Here is a 22,450-nt window from a genome sequence, read left to right as displayed (position 1 = left end):
CTATGTGTTGAACGATATTTTTCTTTTTTGTAATTTGTTGCCAGGAACTTTATCCAGCCTTGCAATCCTTAGCATAAAAGATTGTCCGAAGTTAGGCTCAATTTTTACAGCATCTATAGCTAAGACCTTGACTTCTCTGGAAAAATTGATCATAAAAAGGTGCAATAGTTTGAAGCATATAGTAACTCATGAAAGGGTCAATCAACAGAAGGAAAACATTGTCAAGGATGGCTATGAGTTTCAGAGTGATATTTCAACCTTCCAGAGATTGAAAAAGCTATACATCAGTGAATGTGACTTATTGCAACAAAATAATACTCAAATTGAGCTTCCTGCTTTAAAAGTACTCACACTTGATCGTATCATGGATAACACTATTCTAGACAATTATCATGTAAAATGTCCATCCTTGGGAGAACTATCATTGGCTATTGGGAGATGTGTTGAATTTTCCACAATAAATTGTTCAACGGATGCTTTGAAAGCTAGACAAGAGGATTATATTGCAATCAAGGTATGATTATCATAACTTACTTTTTCTCTTTCGTCTTGTATTTACAAAAATTACTCTAAACATTTGAATTGCACAATCATGTTTGTGCTAAAAATAAAAAATGGTCTTACAAGCACTATACCAAAGGTGCAACATGAATTTTTAATATCTAAGTATTAGGATAGATTATTTGTAGTATATTACTTTTGTGAAATTATTCTCTTTTCAACTTTCTCTTATTGTGTTAAACAAAAATAATTTATTTTCATAAACAAACAAGTGAATCTACACAATGAGTGGTATATCTTAAAATTTTAATTTTCACAAATAGTATGTTAGAAATGAAATACATTAATAATTAAAGTTAAGATACTAATTAGTTTGATTTAACAAGTAACTTGGTGTATATATTGCAGATATGGAACTCAGATTTTGTTCCCCCAATTGAAAGTGTTCAGTATCTTTCAAAACAACCACATGGTTTGACCTTGCTTATTATGCATAACATAAGAGAGATTGAACTGAAAGGCTTTGATAAGGTAAAGTACCTTTTTAAATGGTCCATTGCTTCATTATTGATGTTGGAAATCTTGACAATTGAGGAATGTCACGGACTTGAGCACATTATAGACACTGAGGATGAATATGGCAAAGAGAATTTGAATGCAATCTTCCCGAACTTAAGAGAGCTTAAGGTGAGTGATTGTGGCCAATTGAAATATATGCTTGGTCAATATCCCGTAACTAATCAGGATTGTGAGGAGATTCATATTCATTTCTCATCATTGGAAATGCTCTCTCTTTATAAACTACCAAATTTTGTTAGCATTTGTACTACCAACACTTTCAGTGTGACGTGGCCATCTTTGAAGAGGTTTAAGTGTTCTGAATGTTCCTATCCATTTTATAATTCTATTAATTGTCTGACGGCTCCTACCAATTCAAGAGAACCTATCAGCGTAAGTAAGAAGGTAGCTTGTCTTTATTTTTATGATTATTAGTTATTTGTTCCTTTTTATTTTGTTTTTAGATTTTTTTTGCATTTCCTATGAATGTCTTGCAGGATCCAAAAGGGGTTCAGAACCATTCCTCAGTTTGCAAACGCTATCCGTAAGGAATTGTGAAGTAGAAGGTATTTTTTTTCTTAATGGACATGAAATGATTGGGCAACAAGTGAGTTTAAGGTTAGAGGAATTGTGGTTGGAAAATCTACCTCAGATGACTTATATTTGGGTGGCTTCTAAGATTTCAGTTAATCTCCAACATCTTACTACATTAGAAATAATGGGATGTGCAAAATTGGAAGTAATTTTTCCTCCGTTTGTTTTAAGAAGCTTACAAAAGTTGAAAAGCCTATTCATAAAAGAATGCATGGAATTGAAGCAGATTATTGGATGTGAAATAGAAGCTTCAAATAATTATTTTACCTTCTCAAATCTTGAAAAATTAGAAATAATGGGATGTGAAAAATTGGAAGTAATCTTTCCTTTGTCTGTTTTAAGAAACTTACAAAAGTTGAAAAGCCTAATCATAAAAGAATGTATGGAATTGAAGCAGATTATTGGATGTGAAATAGAAGCTTCAAATAATTCTTTTACCTTCTCAAATCTTGAAATATTAGAAATAATGGGATGTGCAAAATTGGAAGTAATCTTTCCTCCGTCTGTTTTAAGAAGCTTACAAAAGTTGAAAATCATAATCATAAAAGAATGCATGGAATTGAAGCAGATTATTGGATGTGAAATAGAAGCTTCAAATAATTCTTTTATCTTCCCAAATCTTGAAATATTAGAAATATTGGGATGTGCAAAATTGGAAGTAATCTTTCCTCCCTCTGTTTTAAGAAGCTTACAAAAGTTGAAAGGCCTAATCATAAAAGAATGCACGGAATTGAAGCAGATTGTTGGATGTGAACAAGAATCTTCAAAGAATTCTTTTACCTTCTCAAATCTTCAAAGATTAGAGATAATTGGATGTGCAAAATTGGAAGTAATCTTTCCAAAGTATGTTTTGAGATGCCTACCAGAGTTGATTATTGTGAAGATAAGAAAATGTGAAGAATTAAGAGAAATCATTAAAGAGGATGTGGAGGATAAAAAATGGTCTAATCTTGTTTCTCCTCAGCCATGCTTCCCAAAACTAGAAGCATTGTATGTTGGACATTGCCACAAGCTGAAAAAATGTACCTTTGGATCTGCATCTATTGACCTTCCCAATCTTCATCTTTTGATCATAAGTGGAGCCTCTGAACTAGAAGAGTTTGTTGGATGTGGACAAGGAAAAGGTGACGAGTTGGGAAAGACAAAACTTGAGCTTCCAAGACTCAAACTTTTAATATTTACACATCTTTCAAGCCTTGGCCAAGAGACTGAATTGCCGAATTTAAAGAATTGTTTTATCTACAAATGTCCAAAACTCTCCTTGATTTCAACAACTACTCTTGGGGAGCTCAGAGAAAATTTTCCTTTTGAAGGTAAATACTATACAAAGTCTTCAAATATAAAATGTTGTTAGAAGATTTTATGAGTAAATGCTAGTGCTAACTCTCAAGTCAAAAAAGAGGTTTACGACTTTGAAATTAAATGTAATACAATTTTATTAGACTCAAATTATTTAAAGAAACTAACTTTTAGTTATTTTCACATTAATAACTTATGTTTGAATCAATTTATATGAGTTACACCTATTTAATTTAATCTATATATCTTATTTAGCATTAGTGTACTGTTACTGCTAAATGTTTTGAATCCGCTTGTTAAATCCAAACTCCACAATCCACAATTAAACCTGTTAATCCACAATTAAATCCCTCTATTTCACCTAAAGAAAATATATTTACAAATTAACTTTTTAAATTATTTTTTATTTTTAATTGTAGTGATGCATCATGGAAAGTTGAGGTTGTATTTCATTTTTGTTATGTGTTTCATTGTCACATGAATTCTCTAATATATATATATATATATATATATATATATATATTATTTTATTTTTGTTACAGATTTCATAAACACTAATCTTTTTGACGTATATGACTTCATGCGATGTTTAGATGAAGATTATGATAGCAGTGAGTTCACTTCATCACAGGTCAGAACCAACCAATCAATGAATGTTTAATAACATTGTTGTCTTATTATTAGGAGAATTGTTTTCAATTTTAACTCACATGGTAGAAAAAAAATAAGACTTCAGATCATAAATAAGACCACGAGTCACAAAAATAAAAAGAATATATTTTTATCTTAAAATTATATATATTTCTACCAACAATTAAAAAAAATATATTCCTCAATGATGGAATTTTTTGAGGAAGATCCTGGTTCAGAGGTATTGGAAAGGGATTCAGAGCATAACTCACAGGTTTGCATACAATAAACTCTTCTAAATATTAGAGAAAGTGAATGACTTAACATACTTTAGCAGATTGCAGAATTTGAGTGGTGTCGAAGAAGGAACAACATTAGATAACTTCATTGAAATTAGTAAACTAAAATATGAAGAAGAAGGAAGTATAATCAAAAGGAAAGTTACCTTACCAATCTTAGCTTTATCATTGTAAACTCTATTCTTGAAACTCACAACATTTATTGAAAAAAGTGTACTTGTTTAGAATTTTAAAGCCCACCTCTTATTTGTTTGGCAACTTCTCTACTTAAAATAGCTTAGCACATAAGTGTAATAACTCCTAAACCTAGAAATGAATTTTGTGATACTAAGATCAACATGCACTTGAAGAAAACAAAACCACTACAACTCGCTTAAACTACTATCATACAACCACAACTACTATCATACAACCACATGATGTACATTAAAAATTGAGGTCCTTTCAAACTTAAGAGTCTCTAACTCAATAGTATTTTTTCAATTTGTGATACACAGGAGATTGGGAATGTAGGAAATAAAAGCATTGAAGAGGGGCCTGCAAAAGAGGGTGATAAGACAAAACCTTTGTCAAGTGGTGTTGAAGACATTAGTACTGGAGGTGGTGTTGCAACTCACATTGAGTCTGGTGGCATGGACATACTTGCACAAGTATCCAAGGTTGTTGAACAAGATGGTAAGATGAATGAAGGCATGACAGGATTGAATCTGTTAGATGAACAAGAGGAAATACATATTTCTAACAACAACATTCACATTTCTCCAGGTTTTTTATTTCTTATTTTCTCGTTTCCATCCTATATTTTCATATCACCCTCTCAAACTTTTTACAGCTTCTGCAGATATTCGTGCAAGATTGGGAGCATATAAACATTTTGTTGATATGGATGATGCACAAATTGCTCTTCTGGTGGAGGCAATAACAACATATCCTCATCTTTGGAATGCTAGCGAGAAGTTCAGTGAGCGCTTTCAAGCTTGGAGGTTGAAAATTTTGGCAGATATGTTATTGTTCCTACAAAAGGAAAGTGGCAATTGTGTTATTCCTCAAAAAGAAAAATATTTCCTTAAACTATGTGAAGAAGCTGTTGAGATTGGATTTGAGAGTTCATGGGTAGATGAAATGCGTCAACGTGTTATGGTCAGGGATCCTAAGCTAAGAGAGGAAATTGCACAGAGACAAATGGATGAGAATCCTAAGAGGTATGTTCATTTAACTTCTTTACAAAGTAATGTAAAGAACGAATGAAATTAAGAGTCTTAAATGACTTTGTTGATGCCCAGATAAAATGCATTAGTTTTTCGTGAATTGGAAGTTATATCTCTATGTTTTGGTTGTTTCTGTTTCTGTTTTTATATACATTGTGGTTGTATCTGCAATCCTTACAAGATTGATACCATCTATTTCTTAGTTTTTTGTTCTTTGGGATGCATAAAGAAAAAAATTTAAGTTTCTTACACAGGTCTAGTATTGTGGAGATGGTACAAGATTCCCAGACTATTGAACATGGTGATGGGCCTAATGAAAACTGCAAAAGAACTTCTTCAAGTGTGAAGACCCAGAATGTTAATAGTGACTTCGAAAAAGGTTCTAATTTGGTTGACAAAGAAGGTGAAATAGTTGTTGTTTCTAATGACCGCATTGTGACTGCGAGAAATGAAGAACCAGAGAAGGAATTTGTTGCAAAAGTTTCCACTTCAGAAATACCAAGAACAACAACATCATTAACAAACTCGCAACCAGTTGAAAGGCCAAGTCCAAGTTACTTGAATATACCTCTACGTGAAACACACTCAAATGTGAGTCTAAAAATATTTTTCGAGTATTGGATGAAATAATAGTATTGAGTCTACAATGATTTTACACTTATTCATTACTTTGTTTAGGCATTGGTGGACAAACAACGGATTAATGAACCGTGTTGGATGAACCAACAAAAGCCACTAGGAGAAATTGTAAGTAGCCCCAAAGCTCCTCAGGTAAATGTCAAACAAAATAAAATCGAGGCATTTTATTGGCACACATGTTGTCATTTTCAAAATAAAACTGCATACACCAAAACTACATATTTTTTTGTTCTTGTGCAGAGTATTATTGAGCGAGTTGATGTTGGGGAAACCATAGCAAAGAACACCAATATGGCAACTTCGTTAATTAATTCTGAATCCATTGACTCACAGTTGGACCAAATATTTACTTTGCAAACTAAATCACATCCACATGTAAGTTTATTTTATGCAATTCATATTTCCAACATATTTGGTCAGCATAAAAATGATGTTGCCATTTCAATTTATCATTTTCCGCAAGATTGGAATTAAAAAACAAAAAGTACTGAATTCCAAGTTGAAATTTAAATTTAATGAATTTGTTACCATCACTCCTACAAATATGTTTTGCTTTGATAAAAAATGGTTTAAGGAACTCAATGACTTAGTTCTAACGACTTTTCTATTATATTTTCTTCTTATTCCTCCAAGAGTGAAATTAGGAGAAGTCAAACTGAGGCACGCACTACTAAAGAAAGTGAAGGTCATCCTAAAATTATTCAAGACTTTGGGGCCAATGGTATCATGAGTTTATTTGAACCAGTTGTTGGGGGGAAAGAGGGTGAAGACAACATAGTTGGAAAGATCCTTGTTGAGTTGGAAAAGTATCTAAAGATGTCTTTGAAGGACATAGTTAGCTCTGAGACTAACAACATTCGCCTTTTGTCAGTTCTTAATTTCTTGTCCAACCTTCCTTTCAAAGATGTAACTCTATCAGATGGACTCAAAGATGTTATAGGCATTATGCAGCAAGAGTTCCCAAGCATTATATGCTCCTTTAAGCAAGGCTTTGCTACCACTGAGAAGTTGGCAAAATTTGAAGCTCGTGAAAAGGAGGTGGCCATTTCTCTTGGTTCCAAGATTTCTGAGGCAAAGAATTTTTATGGTGAAGCTCAACTGAAGAAAGTAGTTTTAAAGGAACAAATCATTAGGTTGAAGGAAGAAATAAAAGTTTGTGAGGATGCCTTATCATCTCTGGAGGAGGAAAAACATAAATGCATTGCGGAAACTATTAGGTACAAAATGGAGCTTGAAAATGTGAGGAAAGATAATTCTCAAATGGTGGAAGATCAAAGAAAAGTTCAACAAAAATTGTTTGAGATGGCTTATAAATGGTCGCTTCTATGTAGTCAATATGAGTACAATCGAATGGTTGCCAGAAATTCCTCATGAGAGTTTTCATTGTTCACTATTATTAAGGATCAAACTCTTCATCACTCAAAAGGAAGACTTACAACTACACTATATTGTTCATTCTTTTGTTTCTTGATGGTAGTGTATGCTTCAATATTTTCATAGTATCAAATACTTTCAATTTACTTTAATATTGATTGTTCTATTATATATTTGTTATCTTATTTATTATTGTGTAAGAAGTCTTGGTGAGACAAAGACAATGTTATGAAAAATAAAAAAACTATTTGTTCTTTTATGTAACATATAATGATCACATTTTTTCTTCAAAATTAAAGAAACCATTTTTTTGCCTTCCTTGTGGCCATTGTCATTTTGTAATACCTTATTTTTCTTTTTATGCATGCTTTACTATATATTTCTTTTGGTTCTAATTTCTCAATCAGTTTACTTCTGTCAATCTAAACCCTAAAAAGGAATCATCCATTTCCATTTCTATTTTTATTTATTCTTTTATGAAATTGAATACTAAATTCAATTTTCATCGAAAGCAATAGTTTACTTTTTAAAATAACGTTTTAAATAATATGTTTTAAGAAAATATAAAAATTTAAAAGGACATTTTCGACTTCTGGTTTTTACATTAAATTTTAGGATGAATTTAAATCGGGTTGATGAAACTTTCATACTAAATAAAAGTAAAAATTATTTAAAAAATTACAATAATCTTCTTAACTTTAATTAGGCTGGTACAACTCGGTGGTTAAATAAATTTTAAATTGTTTAATAAATAAATAAATTATTGTTATGTCAGAATGATGTTTCCCCGTTTAAGTGGTAAGTTTTGTGAATACCGTGTGCAATGTACTGCTGCTGATTAACAAAAAAACTGCACACAGCAATAATAAAAGATAAGAATAATTATAATATAAAAAGAGCAGAAAGAGTTTTAAAAGATATAAAAGTGCAAGTGGATGCATCTTCCTGAATCATGGACATGGTGATAATAATAATAATAATCGATAGAAAAGACTAATAGTCACTCTTCACATCTCTCGCAGGATTCTCTCTTATTCTCTCTTCTTCATTCAACCAATGGATTCCTTTCATCTCTCTGCAGGTTTCAATCACTCTGAGCTTAACTTCTGCTTTCATTTCAATTTCTAATCGATTCCTTTTCCATTGAAGCTGTAGATCATGTGTTTGTGTTTATGTTTCTGCAGTAACTTAACCTTTCACCGTCTCTTGTGCTGGAATAACTGTGCGTTCATTCTTAATCTCTGTGGAGGTATGAATCACTGTGAAGTTAACTTAATTCTAATCGATTCCTTTTCAATTGAAGTTGTAGATCATGTGTTTGTGTTTATGCTTGTGCAGTAACTTAATGTTTCAGCGTCTCTTTTACTCTCTCATCGATTCAAGCAATGGAGTACTTTCATCTCTGTGGAGGTATGAATCAGTGTGAAGTTAACTTTTGCTTTGTTTTCAAATTCTAATAGATTCGTTTTCAATTGAAGCTGTAGATCACGTGTTTGTGTTTATGTTTGTGCAGTAACTTAACGTTTCAGTGTCTCTTGTACTGAAGTCATGGATCACCACTTCTTTTTCTCATCTCTCTCTACATCGTAGTTAAAGAAAGCAGGTAACGTACAAACCTTACCTATCTTTCCTTTTTTTCCACTTCCAAATTAGTCTCAGGCTACTAGATCTGTTTCTTCTTATGGATGAAAACACACTATAATCTGTTTTTTTATGTGAGATTTGAAAAAATAATTCGTATTAGAAATACTATGAGATCTGTGAAAACTGGGAATATAAACAACTAGAAAGGTTGATTTGGAGAAACAAAATGGACAGAGAAAGAAGTAAATTTTTTATTGTTATTATTCTTTATTATATTATTAATATTATTTTTTTGTCATTATTTATTTATTATCACTTTTTTTATTATTAAGGTTGATTAATTTAATATTATTAATAATTTGTATCAGAACATATTTTTTATAACTATTTTTTTTGTCATTTTTTAATTAGATAATTTATCTTTTAATAAATTAAATATAATTTTATTTAGTAAATAATAAGTACATAGTTTCTCTACTAAAAATAATTATATGATACTTTTGCTTAAAAATAATTATCATATATATTTTAAATTATTTTTAGAAAGTTATTTCTTTTTATCGTAATAAAAAATAATATTAATCCGTCTCTATATTTCCATTGATAATATATAAGACGGATACTTTTTCTTACACTATTTTTGAAAGTATTTTTGTTCTTATTTATTTGGTAAATATATAAATATATGTATTTAGTAATATCTTTTAAATTTTATAACTATTCTTTTATATATTAATATATGTTTCCATAAAACAATACAACTTTTAGTTTTATTATATTAATTTTTAACTACTATAATACCCTATTTTTATATCTCTTCCCTTTTAAAAATGATATTTACTAAAAATGCGGAGCAGAAACATTGATAATCTATATTTCATATTTCATTATCAATTACGGACCACATACGTATAAGATAAGCACTTTTTACATCGGAAAAATTTATTAAAAATCACATCCAATCATGAATAATGAATGGGTGAGTAAAATACAATCATACTCTTTAATATTCTAAAAAATTATACTTATATTAACTGTTTTTAATGAAATTGAATTATACCTATATTAACTGTTTTTAATGAAATTGCATGTGTGATGTAAGAAACAGTGATAATGTAACGTTTTCAAAACAATAGAAGTTTGTGTAGAATTTTAAAAGCACTCGAGTCTTGGTTTAAATTGAGAAGAGCTCATAAAGTACCAAGTCTAACTCATCTCAATGTAATTGAGTATATGCAATTAGCTAAAAAAAATTATTTATTTTAGACTTAATTAAATTTCAAGTACCCTTTTAGATTATTTTATTTTATTTTATTGAATATTTACAATTTTTTAGGAATTACCAACATTTGTTCTTCTACTATTTTCAAATTTTATAAAAAGTGCTATAATCTAAGAGCTTGTATAAATTTAAATAAAATTAAACTTACAAAATATATATAATATTAACTTTATATATAATGCATATTTTAAGCTTTGGTTAAATACATTTTTTACTGGTTCACTTTTTTTTTCCTACTTAACAAATCTTTTGATCTACTTGGGTGTCATTTAAGCACATGTTTAAATATAATTTTTTTTGGATGGAGGATAAGAATTTATTAAAAAAAATTATTTAAAAATAAATATGTTTGATAAAATTTTCTTAGTCATTAAAAGGACATTTAAAAAATCTTATCACACATAAACTTTTAAAAATAATCATTAAAGTATTAGATTTATTTTTATTTCTATTGTGTGTCCAATAATTCATTATTTAAGATATAAAACATTAAATCTAATTACTAAACATAACATCATAATTTTTTTTATGTAATTTTACTATAAAAGTGCCATACTGCAATATGTAATGCAACAAATGATCTTAAATTTTTTTGTTATCTAATACATCTAAATATACTGATAAAACTCACTATAGAGTATTCATCTTCTCTTGTTCAGCTAAAAGAAAGGTGCATTTGGTGGAACAAATTAATGGAGTGCCTCTTGGGTTTTGCATCTTCTGTTTCAAGAGATTTAGTATGTGGCGCATTAAATCAATTACGTTATCCTTGTGATTTTAACAATTTCGTAAAAAAACTTGAAGAAGAAGAGCGCGATTTGATTGTAACGAAAGACAGTGTCCAAAAATTTGTTACAAATGCCAAGAAACAAACAAGAAAGACTAGTGAAGTTGTTGACAAGTGGTTGCAAGATGCTATTAATGACGTAGACAATGTGAATCAGTTGTTGAAAGAGGCAAAAGCCAAAAAAATCTGTTGCTTTGGGTACTGTCCAAATTGGATTTGGCAATATCGTGTAGGAAAAAAGTTAGCATATAAAAATGTGTACCTTGAAAAGTTCATTGCAGAGGGTAGAAAATATGTGCCATTTGACCGCATTGCTACACTTCCTTCAGGCACCCTTCATATTCTCACAGAAAAATGCATGAATTTTGAGAGTAGACAATCTACATATGAGAAGCTGCTCGAAGCAGTGAAAAATAATGATGTTGCCATGATTGGATTGTATGGGATGGGGGGGTGTGGTAAAACCACATTAGCAATGGAGGTTATGAAGTTAGTAGAAGCAGAACATTGTTTTGAAAAAGTTCTTTTTGTGCCTATTTCTAGTACAGTGGAAGTTCGAAGGATCCAAGAAAAAATTGCAAGTTCACTGCAGTATACATTTCCAGAAACTGAAGTAATGGAGAGGGCCCAACGATTGTGCTTGAGATTAAACCAAGAGAAAAACATTCTTATGATTTTAGATGATGTGTGGGAGAAGCTTGACTTTGGTGGCATTGGGATTCCCTCCTCTGAACATCATACAGGCTGCAAGATTCTCATTACCACTAGATCAGAAGAAGTTTGTACTTCAATGGATTGCCAAAGAAAGATTTACCTGCCAATTTTAACGGATGAAGAAGCGTGGACTCTTTTCCAAAATAAAGCACTTATATCTAAAAACACCCCTGATACCTTAAAGAATCTGGGAAGATTAATTTCCAATGAATGTAAAGGATTGTCTGTTGCCATTGCAGCTGTTGCTAGTAGTTTGAAGGGAAAAGTTGAGACGATATGGAATGTTGCATTGAATAAGTTGAGAAGTTCTAAGCCAATAAATATTGAAAGAGGTTTGATTGATCCCTACAAGTGCTTGCAGCTGAGCTATGATAATTTGGATACTAAAGAAGCCAAATCACTTTTCCTATTTTGTTCTGTGTTCCCTGAAGATAGTGAAATTCCAATTGAAGTTTTAACAAGATATGCTATAGGATTAGGTGTAGTTGGAGAAGCACACTCTTATGAGGAGGCAAGGAGTGAAGTGGTTGCAGCCAAAATTAAGCTCGTCAGTTCTTGTTTATTGTTGGATGAAGAGGATGAATATGTCAAAATGCATGACATAGTTCGCGATGTGGCCCACTTGATAGCCAAGAAGGAGAATAAGATAATCAAGTGCGAAGAGGAAAAAGATGTGACTATTGAACAAAATTCAGTAAGATATCTATGGTGTGTGAAATTTCCAATTGATTTAGATTGTTCCAATCTTGAGTTTTTATTTTTAAAGACAAAATTGGAAGAATTTAATGGAATTTTCAAAAGAATGAGAATGCTCAAAGTTTTGATTCTAGTCAATGATAAGGATGGAATAACACCATTGTCAACAATGTGTTTAAAAACATTAACAAATCTTCGTTATCTAGGTATTTCTGGTTATGAATTGAGCGACTTCTCATTTGTAAGCCATATGAAGAAACTTCAAAGTCTTTCGATGAATGGTTGTTCATTGCCTTCATTTCCTGAATTACAAACCGATGTTGCAATTACACAAGTAACAACCTTAAAATTGTTACAATTGTACAAATGTGAAATGAAAGGGAAGAATTTCGAAGTGATCAAAAGAATCCCACTACTGGAAGAGTTGTACATTGTCGATATTGAAGGAGAATGGGATTCTAATAGTGAAGACAATATTGAATTCTTTAACACGTTTAGTGTCCCCAAAACACTGCAAAGGTATGCAATTGTATTAGGATCCAATAACTTTGGTGATTATAATTATAATTATTTTCACCCTCCTCCCAGAACTCTATTACTTAACCATTTTGACAAATCAAATGAGGTAATTAAGGGTTTGGCAAAAAAAGCAACATATCTCTTTGTAGCAAATATTCAGAGAGGCGCAAAAAATATCATCCCTGATATATTTCAAATTGAAGGAGGAGGTTTGGACGAGTTGAGTAAGTTTGAGATATGTAATTCTGAAGAGATAGAGTGTTTGATTGACACTAGTAACCATTTGAGTACAGTGGTATCTCCCTTCTCCAAGTTGTATAAGCTCAGAATGGTTAACTTGAAAAATCTAAGAGCTTTATGGCATTTTTCTCAACCTATAAGTGGACCTTTTGAGAACTTAGAGAAGTTGTATTTTAGTGATTGTCCAAAGTTGACATCTCTTTTCACGTATGTCGTTGCTCGAAGTTTGGTACAATTGAAAGTACTAAAAATTTCAACATGTGATGAACTGAAGCATATATTAGGAGATGATGACAAAACGAAGAAAAGTCAAGGTGAATTCACCACTAGACATCCTGTACAAATCTTCCAAAATCTTCAAAAAGTAGAGATACATAGTTGTAGAGAATTAAAACATATATTCTCGACCAACATTGTAAAGGGCTTAACTCAATTGAAAATGCTCAAGATAGAAAACTGTGACATGCTAGATCAAATAATTGGGGATATTGCTCCATCAACAGACCAAGATAATAAAGAAGAACTTGATGAAATCATTGAGGAAGGTAAGCATTCACATTTGTATAGCACTTCAATTCCATCAACAGCAGTTGTAAACCATAGCTCAGGTACATTTTTTCTTTTTGCATTTCTAAGTATGTTTAAGCATGTATTAGTAAGTCTACATGTTGCTGCTTAGTTGAAGTTATTTACAAGTTACACAAAAATTGTGAATCTACTATTTTATATGAAAAATTTAAGTATATTAATTGTATATTATTTTGTCCCGATCATTATTTTCCATTCGTAAGGTTTAAACTTGAGACATTACTAATCTAGTTTTACTTGAACTAACAATTTGATAATACACTACCGACAAAATTTGTCTCAGTCAAAATTAAAGACAGCCATATTTGCATTTTAAATTTTGTGTATAATTTAGAATTATTTAAAGAAAATTGTTTTGTATGATTCTTTTCATCATTATTAATTGATCATTTGATGCTTAGGATGTTGGTTTTAGTCCCTATAAACCAATGTTTTAAAAATCAAAATGTGTAACTTGCACACATAGCATATATATAATCAACTCTATTATGTTTAGCGATATTTTTATTATTTATAATTGTTTTTCAGGAACTCTATCAAGCCTTACAAGCCTTAAAATATTTTGTTGTCCGAAGTTAGGCTCAATTTTTACAGCATCTACAGCTAAGACCTTGACTTCTTTGGAAGAATTGTTCATTCAAAATTGCCTTAGCTTGAAGCTTATAGTAACTCATGAAAGGGTCAATCAAAATCATAAGGAAAATATTGGCGAGGATGACCATGACTTTCATAGTGATATTTCAATCTTCCAGGGTTTGAAAGTGCTACATATCAGTGGATGTGACTTATTGCAACGTATATTCCCTATCTCTTTTGTTGGAGGCATGATGAAATTGAATGATATAAGAGAGGAAGAGATTGTTGATTTGAAAGATTTTTCAAGTCAAAATAAATTCAAAGACAATTCTTGTCACCAAAAACAAAAGAATACTCTATTTGAACTTCCTGCTTTAGAAGTACTCAAACTTGATCGTACCCTGGATAGCACCATTCTAGATAGCTATCCTATAAGATGTCCATCTTTGAGAACATTATCATTGGGTATTGGGATATATATTGGGTTTTTCATGATAAATTGTTCAACGGATGCTTCAAAAGCTAGACATGGGGATTATATTTCAATCAAGGTATGATTATTTATCACTTACTTTGCATCTCTTGTATGATTATTTATCACTTACTTCACATCTCTTTTCGTGTATTTCAAAAATTACTCTAAAGATTTGAATTTAAATATTTGTGCTAAAAATAAAAAATGGTCTTACAAGCACTACAACTTATTGGTGACTGAATTCATACCAAATGTGCAACATGAATTTTTAATATCTAAGTATTTGGAAAGATTATTTTGAGTAAATTACTTTGGTGAAATTATTCTCTTTTTAACTTTGTCTCGTTGGGCTAAACAAAAAGCACTTATTTTCATAAACAAACAAGTGAATCTAAACAATGAGTGGTATATCTTAAAATTTTAATTTACACGAAGAATATTAGAAATGAAATGCATTCATAATTAGAGTTAAGATACTAATTAGTTTGGTTTAAGAAGTAACTTGGTGTATATATTGCAGATATCAAACTCGGATTTTGTTCCCCCACTTGAAAGTGTTGAATATATTTCAAAACAACCTCAGGGTTTGAACTTGCTTATTATGCATAATATAAGAGAGATTGAACTGAAAGGCTTTGATAAGGTAAAATATCTTTTTAAGCCGTCTATAGTTTCATCATTGATGTTGGAAATCTTGAGAATTGAGAAATGTCATGGACTTGAGCACATTATAGACATTGAAGATGAATATGGCAAAGAGAATTTGAATGCTATCTTTCCAAACTTAAGAAAGCTTTCAGTGCGTGACTGTGACCAACTGAAATATATGCTTGGCCAATATCCCGTAGCTAATCAGGATTGTGATGAGATTCATATTCATTTTTCCGCATTGGAAAAAATCTCTCTTTACAATCTACCAAATTTTGTTAGCATTTGTGCTACCAACACTCTCACTGTGACATGGCCATCTTTGAAGAAGTTTTCTTGTGACAGATTTTCCTATCCTTTTTACAATCCCGTTAGTTGTTTGACTGTTCCTACCAATTCAAGAGAGCCTATTAGCGTAAGTAGTCTTGTTTTTATTTTTATAATTATTAGTTATGTGCTCCTTTTTGTTTTCTATTTTGATTTTTTTATATTTCTTATTAATGTCCTGCAGGATCTAAAACGGTTTCAAAACCATTTCTTCAGTTTGCAAGATCTATCCATAAGGAATTGTGAAGTAGAAGATATTTTTTGTCTTAATGGACATGGAATGGTTGGGCAACAAGTGAGTTTAAGGTTAGAGTATTTGCTTTTGGAAAATCTACCTCAAATGACTTATATTTGGGTGGCTTCCAAGATTTCAATTAATCTCCAACATCTTACCATATTAGAAATATTGGGATGTGCAAAATTGAAAGAAATATTTCCTCCCTCTGTTTTAAGAAGTTTATAAAAGTTGAAAATCCTAATCATAAAAGAATGCATGGAATTGAAGCAGATTGTTGGATGTGAACAAGGAGCTCCAAACAATTCTTTTACCCTCCCAAATCTTCGAAGATTAGAAATAATTGGATGTGCAAAATTGGAAGTAATATTTCCAAAGTATGTTTTAAGATGCCTACCAGAGTTAAAAACTGTGAAAATAAGAAAATGCAAAGAATTAAGAGAAATCATTGAAGAGGATTTGGAAGACAAAAAAATGTCTAATCTTCTTTCTCCTCAGCCATGCTTCCCAAAACTAAAAGAATTGTATGTTGGACATTGCCATAAGCTGAAAAGATTTATCTCTGGATCTGCATCTAATGACTTTCCCAATCTTTATCTTTTGATCATAAATGGAGCCTCTAAACTAGAAGAACTTGTTGGATGTGGACAAGAAAAAGGTGACAGGATAGAAAAGAAAAAAGTTGAGCTTCCAAGAGTGAAACTTTTAATATTTATGCATATGTCAAACTTTGATCAAGAGATTGAATTGCCGAGTTTAAAAATTTGTGTTGTCTACGAAAGTCCAAAACTCTCTTTGACTCCAACAACTACTTTTGGAGAGCTGAAGGAAACTTTTCCTTATAAAGGTAAATACTATAGAGTCTTCAAATATAAATTGTTACATGTTAGTAGTTCATAGAATAATATTTTCATATGATATTGGCATGGTTTGAGACAAATCGTCCCTCAATTTCACCTAAAGAAAATATATTTATAAATTAACTATTTCATTAAGAGAGAATACTGTTTCAAATTTCCAATCTAGTATTCACTAATAAACACATTAAATTATTATTTGCTTCAATTTTTTTAATTTTAAGCTCTAGTAATTTTAATTATAGGAAGAAATGTTACAAAGAAAATGATATGTTGATAAAAAAATAAAAAATAAAAATAAAATAAAGAAAACGATTCCTAAGACAGAGTCACCACATTATTTTCATGGGTGATAAAAAAATTCCATGAAACTTTTTAAATCATTTTTCATATTTAATTGTAATGATATAATGATCCATCTGGAAAGCTAAGGTTGCATTTCTTTTTGGTATGTCTTTCATTGTCACATGAATTCCCTAATATATATATTTTTTTGTTACAGATTTAAAAAACACTGGACTTTTAGACTGGGACTTAAGGGAGTACATGAGCTATTTAGATGAAGATTCTACTATTAGTGGTAGCAGTGAGTTCACTTCACCACAGGTCAGAACCAACCAATCTATGAATATAAATACAACTAAACAAAAAGTTTAATAACCTTTTTGTCTCATTATTAGGATTTTTTTTTAATTTAAACTTACGTGATAGAAAAAATATAAGATTTGAGATTTTAAATAAGTACTTGAATCATAAAAGTAAAAAAAAAAAATTATCTTAAAATATATATTTTTGCTAACAATAAAATAAGATACTACAAAAAAAAATATTAAGTAGACACTAATTTTAGAATAAAAAAATAATTAGTTATTATATTGACTAAATTAGATAGATATTATTTTATAAACTTAAAAAAATTATTAGTATTTAAAATAGTTTTTATTATTAATAAAATTTATAAAAATTAAATTAAAACTTCCTTAAAGAATGCAATAAAGTTTGAGAGTAATATATGTGTCATTATTGAAAATTATTAAATAGAAATCAAACTTTAAAAAAAAATATAATTAGTTATTATATTAATTAAATTAAATATTATATTAGAGAATAAAAAAATTATTGATGTCTAAATTAGTTTCTAAATACTTATAAATCAATTTTTAAATTAATATTAAATTAGCTATAATTACTAATAATAATAAAAACTATTTGGGATACTAATAATTTTTTAAATTTCTAAAATAAAATCAAATTTAGTCAAATATAATGACTTATTATTTTTAGTCTTTAAAATTAATTTATATTTAATAATTTTCTTATAGTGTCTTGTAATTCTAGACAAAGTTTGACAACATTAAAAATCTCCATGACTAATCAATTAATTAAAAGAGAAAAACCTTGTCATTTATAACTTCGTTATATTTGTTAAAAATGTTTAAGATACTTTAGCATTTAGTTGGTCATTTCTTATAAGAGTAGTAGATGGACAATAAATGAGTGAATCATATATATTTGATAGACCGACCTAAACCATTTAAAAATCCTGAAGTGAAAAATCATCTTTGGTAGACAAACAAAAGCATATTCAAACCTAAGGAAGAAATTATTGAAACTAACATGATTTACATTAAAAAAGTGGTCCTTTCAAACTTTATAAACTCTCACTCAATTGAATTTTTTCAATTTGTGATACAAAGGAGATTGAAAACATAGGAAATGAGAGCATTAAGGAGGGGCCTTCAGCAAAGGGTGATAAGACAAAACCTTTGTCAACTGGTGTTGAAGACATTAGCATTGGAGGTGGTGTTGCAACTCACATTGACTCTGGTGGCATGGACATACTTGCACAACATTCCAAGGTTGTTGAACAAGATGATAAGATGAATGAAGGAAAGGCAGGAATCATGCCAAGCCAAGAAATCCAAGTAGAAGAAGGGTTGAACCTATTGGACAAACAAAAAGAGATACATATTAATTCTAACAACAATATTGACATTTCTTCAGGTTTTTTATTTCTTATTTTCAAGTTTCAATCCTATATTTTCATATCACTTTTCAAACTTTTTATAGCTTTTGCAGATATCCGTACAAGATTGGGAACATATAAACATTTTGTTGATCTGGATGATGCACAAATTGCTCTTTTGGTGGAGGCGATAACAACATATCCTCATCTTTGGAATGCTTGTGAGAAGTTTAGTGAGCGCTTTCAAGCTTGGAGGTTGAAAATTTTGGCAGATATGTTGTTGTTCCTTCAGAAGGAAAGTGTTGATAATCTTACTCCTCAAAGAGAAAAAGAGTTTCATAAACTATACGAAGAAGCTGTTGAGATTGGATTTGAGAGTTCATGGATAGATGAAATGCGTCAACATATTTTGACGAAGGATCCTAAGCTAAGAGAGGACATTGCAGAGAGACAAAAGGATGAGAATCCTAAGAGGTATGATCATTTAACTTTTTGACTATGTAATGTAAAAAATGAATGAAATTATGAGTCTTAAATGACTTTGTTAATGCCCAGATAAAATGTATCAATTTTTTTGTGAATTTGAAGTTGAATTTTCTCTTTCTATTTAAATATACATTCTAGTGGTATTTGCAATTCTTACAAGATTGATACCATCAATTTATATGTTTTCTTGGGATTCATAAAGCGAAAATTTTAAGTTTTTTACACAGGTCTTGTAGTGTGGATATGGTACTAGATACCCAGGTTGTTAAACAAGGTGATGGGTCTAATGAAAACTGTAAAAGAAATTCTCGATGTGTGAAGACCCAGAATGTTAACAATAGCTTCGAAGAAGGTTCTGACTTGGTTGGTAAAAAAGGTGAAATAGGTGTTGTTTCTATTGATCACAATGCTGCGAGAAATGAAGAACCAGAGAAAGAATTTGTTGCAAAAGTTTCTACTTCAGAAATACCAAGAACAACAACATCATTAACAAACTCACAACCATCTGAAAGGCTAACTCCATCTTATTTGAGTATTCCTCTACGTGAAACACCCTCAAATGTGAGCCTAATAAATATTTTTCCTACTAGATAAAATTGAAGTGCTAAGAGTATAGTGATTTTACACTAGTTCATTACTTTGTTTAGGCATTGGTGGACAAACAGCGGATTAGTGAATTGTGCTTGATGAACAAACAAAAGTCACTTGGAGAAATTGTACGTAGCTCCGAAATTCCTTATGTAAATGGCAAACAAAAATAACATCAATTATTTTAAATTAACATGCATGTGCACCTGCCATTAATAACAACTCTGCTAGTAAATATCTTTTTTTCTTATGCAGAGTATTGAGCGAGAAGCTGTAGAGAAAACCACAAAAAAGTACACCAGTACGGCAGTTTCATCAATTCATTCCGAATCCACTAGCTCACAGTTGGACCAAATATTTACTTCTCAAACTAAATCACACCCACATGTAAGTTTATTTTATGCAATTAACATTTCCAACATATTTGGTCAGCATAAAAATGATGTTGCCATTCTGATTTATCATTTGCCGCAGGAGTGGAATTAAAAAACAAAAAGTACTGAATTTCAAGTTGGAATTTAAATTTAATGAATTTGTTACCATCACTCTAACAAATATGCTTGGATAAAAAATGGTTTAAGGAACTCAATGTTGTGCAACTGTTGTGGCTTGATGCTAACGTCTTTACTATTATATTTTCTTCTTATTCCTCTAAGAGTGAAATTAGGAGCAGTCAAACTGAGACCCACACTGTTAAAGAAAGTGGAGGCCATCCTAAAATTATTCAAGACTTTGGGGCCAATGATATCATGAGTTTATTTGCACCAGTTGTTGTGGGGAAAGAGAGTGAAGACAACATAGTTGGAAAGACCCTTGTTGAGTTGGAAAAGTATCTAAAGATGTCTTTGAAGGACATAGTTAGCTCTGAGACTAACAGCATTAGCCTTTTGTCTGCTATTAATTTCCTGTCCAACCTTCCTTTCAAAGATGTAACTCTATCAGATGGACTCAAAGATATTATAGAAATTATGCAACAAGAGTTCCCAAGCATTGCATGCTCCTTTAAGCAAGGTTTTGCTACCAATGAGAAGTTGGCAGAACTTGAAGCTCGTGGGAATGAGATGGCCACTACTCTTGGTTCCAAAATTTCTGAGGCAAAGAATTTCTATGATGAAGCTCAACTGAAGGAAGTAGTTTTGAAGGAACAAATCATTAGGTTGAAGGAAGAAATAAAAGTTTCTGAGGATGCCTTATCATCTCTGGAAGATGAAAAAAATAAAAGAATTGCAGAAACTATTGGGTACAAAATGGAGCTTGAAAATGTGAGGAAAGACCAGTCTCAAATTGTGGAAGATGAAAGAAAAGTTCAACAAAAATTATTTGAGGTGACTTATAAATGGTCAGTTCTATGTAGTCAATATGAGTACAATCGCATGACTGGTAGAAATTCCTCATGAGGGTTTTCATTGTTCATTGTTATTAAAGACCAAATTGTTCATCACTCAAAAGAAAGACTTGTAACTTGCAACTACACAATATTCTTCAGTCTTTTGCTTGTTCTATTTTGTTGTATGTTTGCTATCTTATTTATTGTTGTGTAAGAGGTTGCTCTTGGTGAGACAAAATTACAAAAACCATTTCTTTTATGTTCCTTCCTTCAATGAGTGTAGCTTATATTTATTTTATGTATGCTTTAATCACTTCACCATATCTTTGTGGATATGATTCCAACATGCATAATAATATTGAGTCCTAGTAGTGTGTGACTTCAAAGCATTTAAGGGATAAATTATGTTTGAGAGAGAAAAGGAGTTGCATTGAGTGCTACATTGGCCCATTTGACATTCCTCTTTCTTCTAATGCTGCAATCACTTATATTCAACATTTCACTGTCTTAGCCATATGCAACCAAAAGTATCTTTATGCTCTACAATAATAAACCCAACAAAATTATAGGAATCCAAAAAATTTAAGTCCTACATTAAATAAAAAAGAAGAAAGTAATATATACAATAAAAGATTTTCATAATAAAATTGTTAAACAAACTTGGTGTAGCTAACAACATATGTCACTGTACTGAAGTTATTAAAAATTAATATTTTTTGTGTTTATATTCAAATTTATCTCTTTAATACACAACTCAAATTTTTAAAACAATAGTTAAGTTTACTGAAATTTTCCAGGCTTTTTTGGTCGCTTCATGTTGCATTTAACTAATGCAAATTGATGAAGTGTTGGCATTTTGTTTAAAATTAAAGAAATTGGTAACCACTTGCTTAGAAGCACGCCAAAAAAGAAAAATAAAAGTATTTTGTTTGGACCATATTAGCTTATATTAAAATGATGAGACTTTTTTGCTATAAAATTAAGGTAGAACTTTCATGGTAATAATTGATTAATATACACAATTGAACCTCTTCTACATCAATAATTAGGAAGTGTTCAGAGCCACAATAGTTGCAAATCTCATCTACTTTACAAATACATTGATTGATTGAACTACATAAGATTAATGGCTAAAAGTATTCCTCATTTATTACGTTGCTAATATTTTGATATTAACCAGAATGATTTTTATGTCGAACATTATTAAGTAACTTGACATCTCAACCAGACAGACATTTTAAATAACAACAATTACTTGTAATCAACATGAATACAATATTATTAAAAAAATATAAAATATGAGAACTAAACCAAAACTCATATATTCATAAAAACGATATATAAATATACTATATATATTCATAGATAATTTTAAAAACAGACTAGATAAATATTTATTATAAGTTATATTTATTACTATTTTATAAAACAATTGTATTTATTTTTGTAATAA

The 22,450-nt window shown here is 30.3% G+C and overlaps 2 protein-coding genes across 2 annotated transcripts in view; both read left to right on the top strand.

Annotated features, from left to right (window-relative positions):
* LOC137806033 (uncharacterized) overlaps positions 1 to 7,102 on the top strand; it is a 31,027-nt gene extending 23,925 nt beyond the window's left edge. Inside the window, 11 exon segments of the mRNA XM_090300523.1 lie at positions 45 to 514; positions 910 to 1,464; positions 1,557 to 1,581; positions 1,584 to 2,966; positions 3,495 to 3,583; positions 4,379 to 4,646; positions 4,714 to 5,083; positions 5,344 to 5,680; positions 5,768 to 5,860; positions 5,969 to 6,103; positions 6,362 to 7,102. Coding sequence (XP_090156649.1) covers positions 45 to 514; positions 910 to 1,464; positions 1,557 to 1,581; positions 1,584 to 2,966; positions 3,495 to 3,583; positions 4,379 to 4,646; positions 4,714 to 5,083; positions 5,344 to 5,680; positions 5,768 to 5,860; positions 5,969 to 6,103; positions 6,362 to 7,102 — 4,466 coding nt within the window.
* Positions 7,103 to 8,070: 968 nt separating this feature from the next.
* Positions 8,071 to 21,271, top strand: LOC137806035 (uncharacterized). The gene is given in 13 exon segments (XM_090300518.1): positions 8,071 to 8,183; positions 8,616 to 8,705; positions 10,628 to 13,532; positions 14,041 to 14,639; positions 15,084 to 15,626; positions 15,723 to 16,620; positions 17,133 to 17,236; positions 18,328 to 18,634; positions 18,710 to 19,070; positions 19,310 to 19,643; positions 19,730 to 19,798; positions 19,926 to 20,057; positions 20,327 to 21,271. Coding segments are annotated over 11 exon segments (6,960 nt in total). The 5' UTR covers positions 8,071 to 8,183; positions 8,616 to 8,705; positions 10,628 to 10,660; the 3' UTR covers positions 21,068 to 21,271.
* Positions 21,272 to 22,450: the final 1,179 nt, after the last annotated feature.

Source organism: Phaseolus vulgaris, chromosome 3 (assembly GCF_051622355.1).
Source record: "Phaseolus vulgaris cultivar YP4 chromosome 3, ASM5162235v1, whole genome shotgun sequence".
Classification (NCBI taxonomy): domain Eukaryota; kingdom Viridiplantae; phylum Streptophyta; class Magnoliopsida; order Fabales; family Fabaceae; genus Phaseolus; species Phaseolus vulgaris.
Note: the sequence above shows the minus strand (reverse complement) of the source record. Positions and strands in the feature narration are given on the sequence as shown.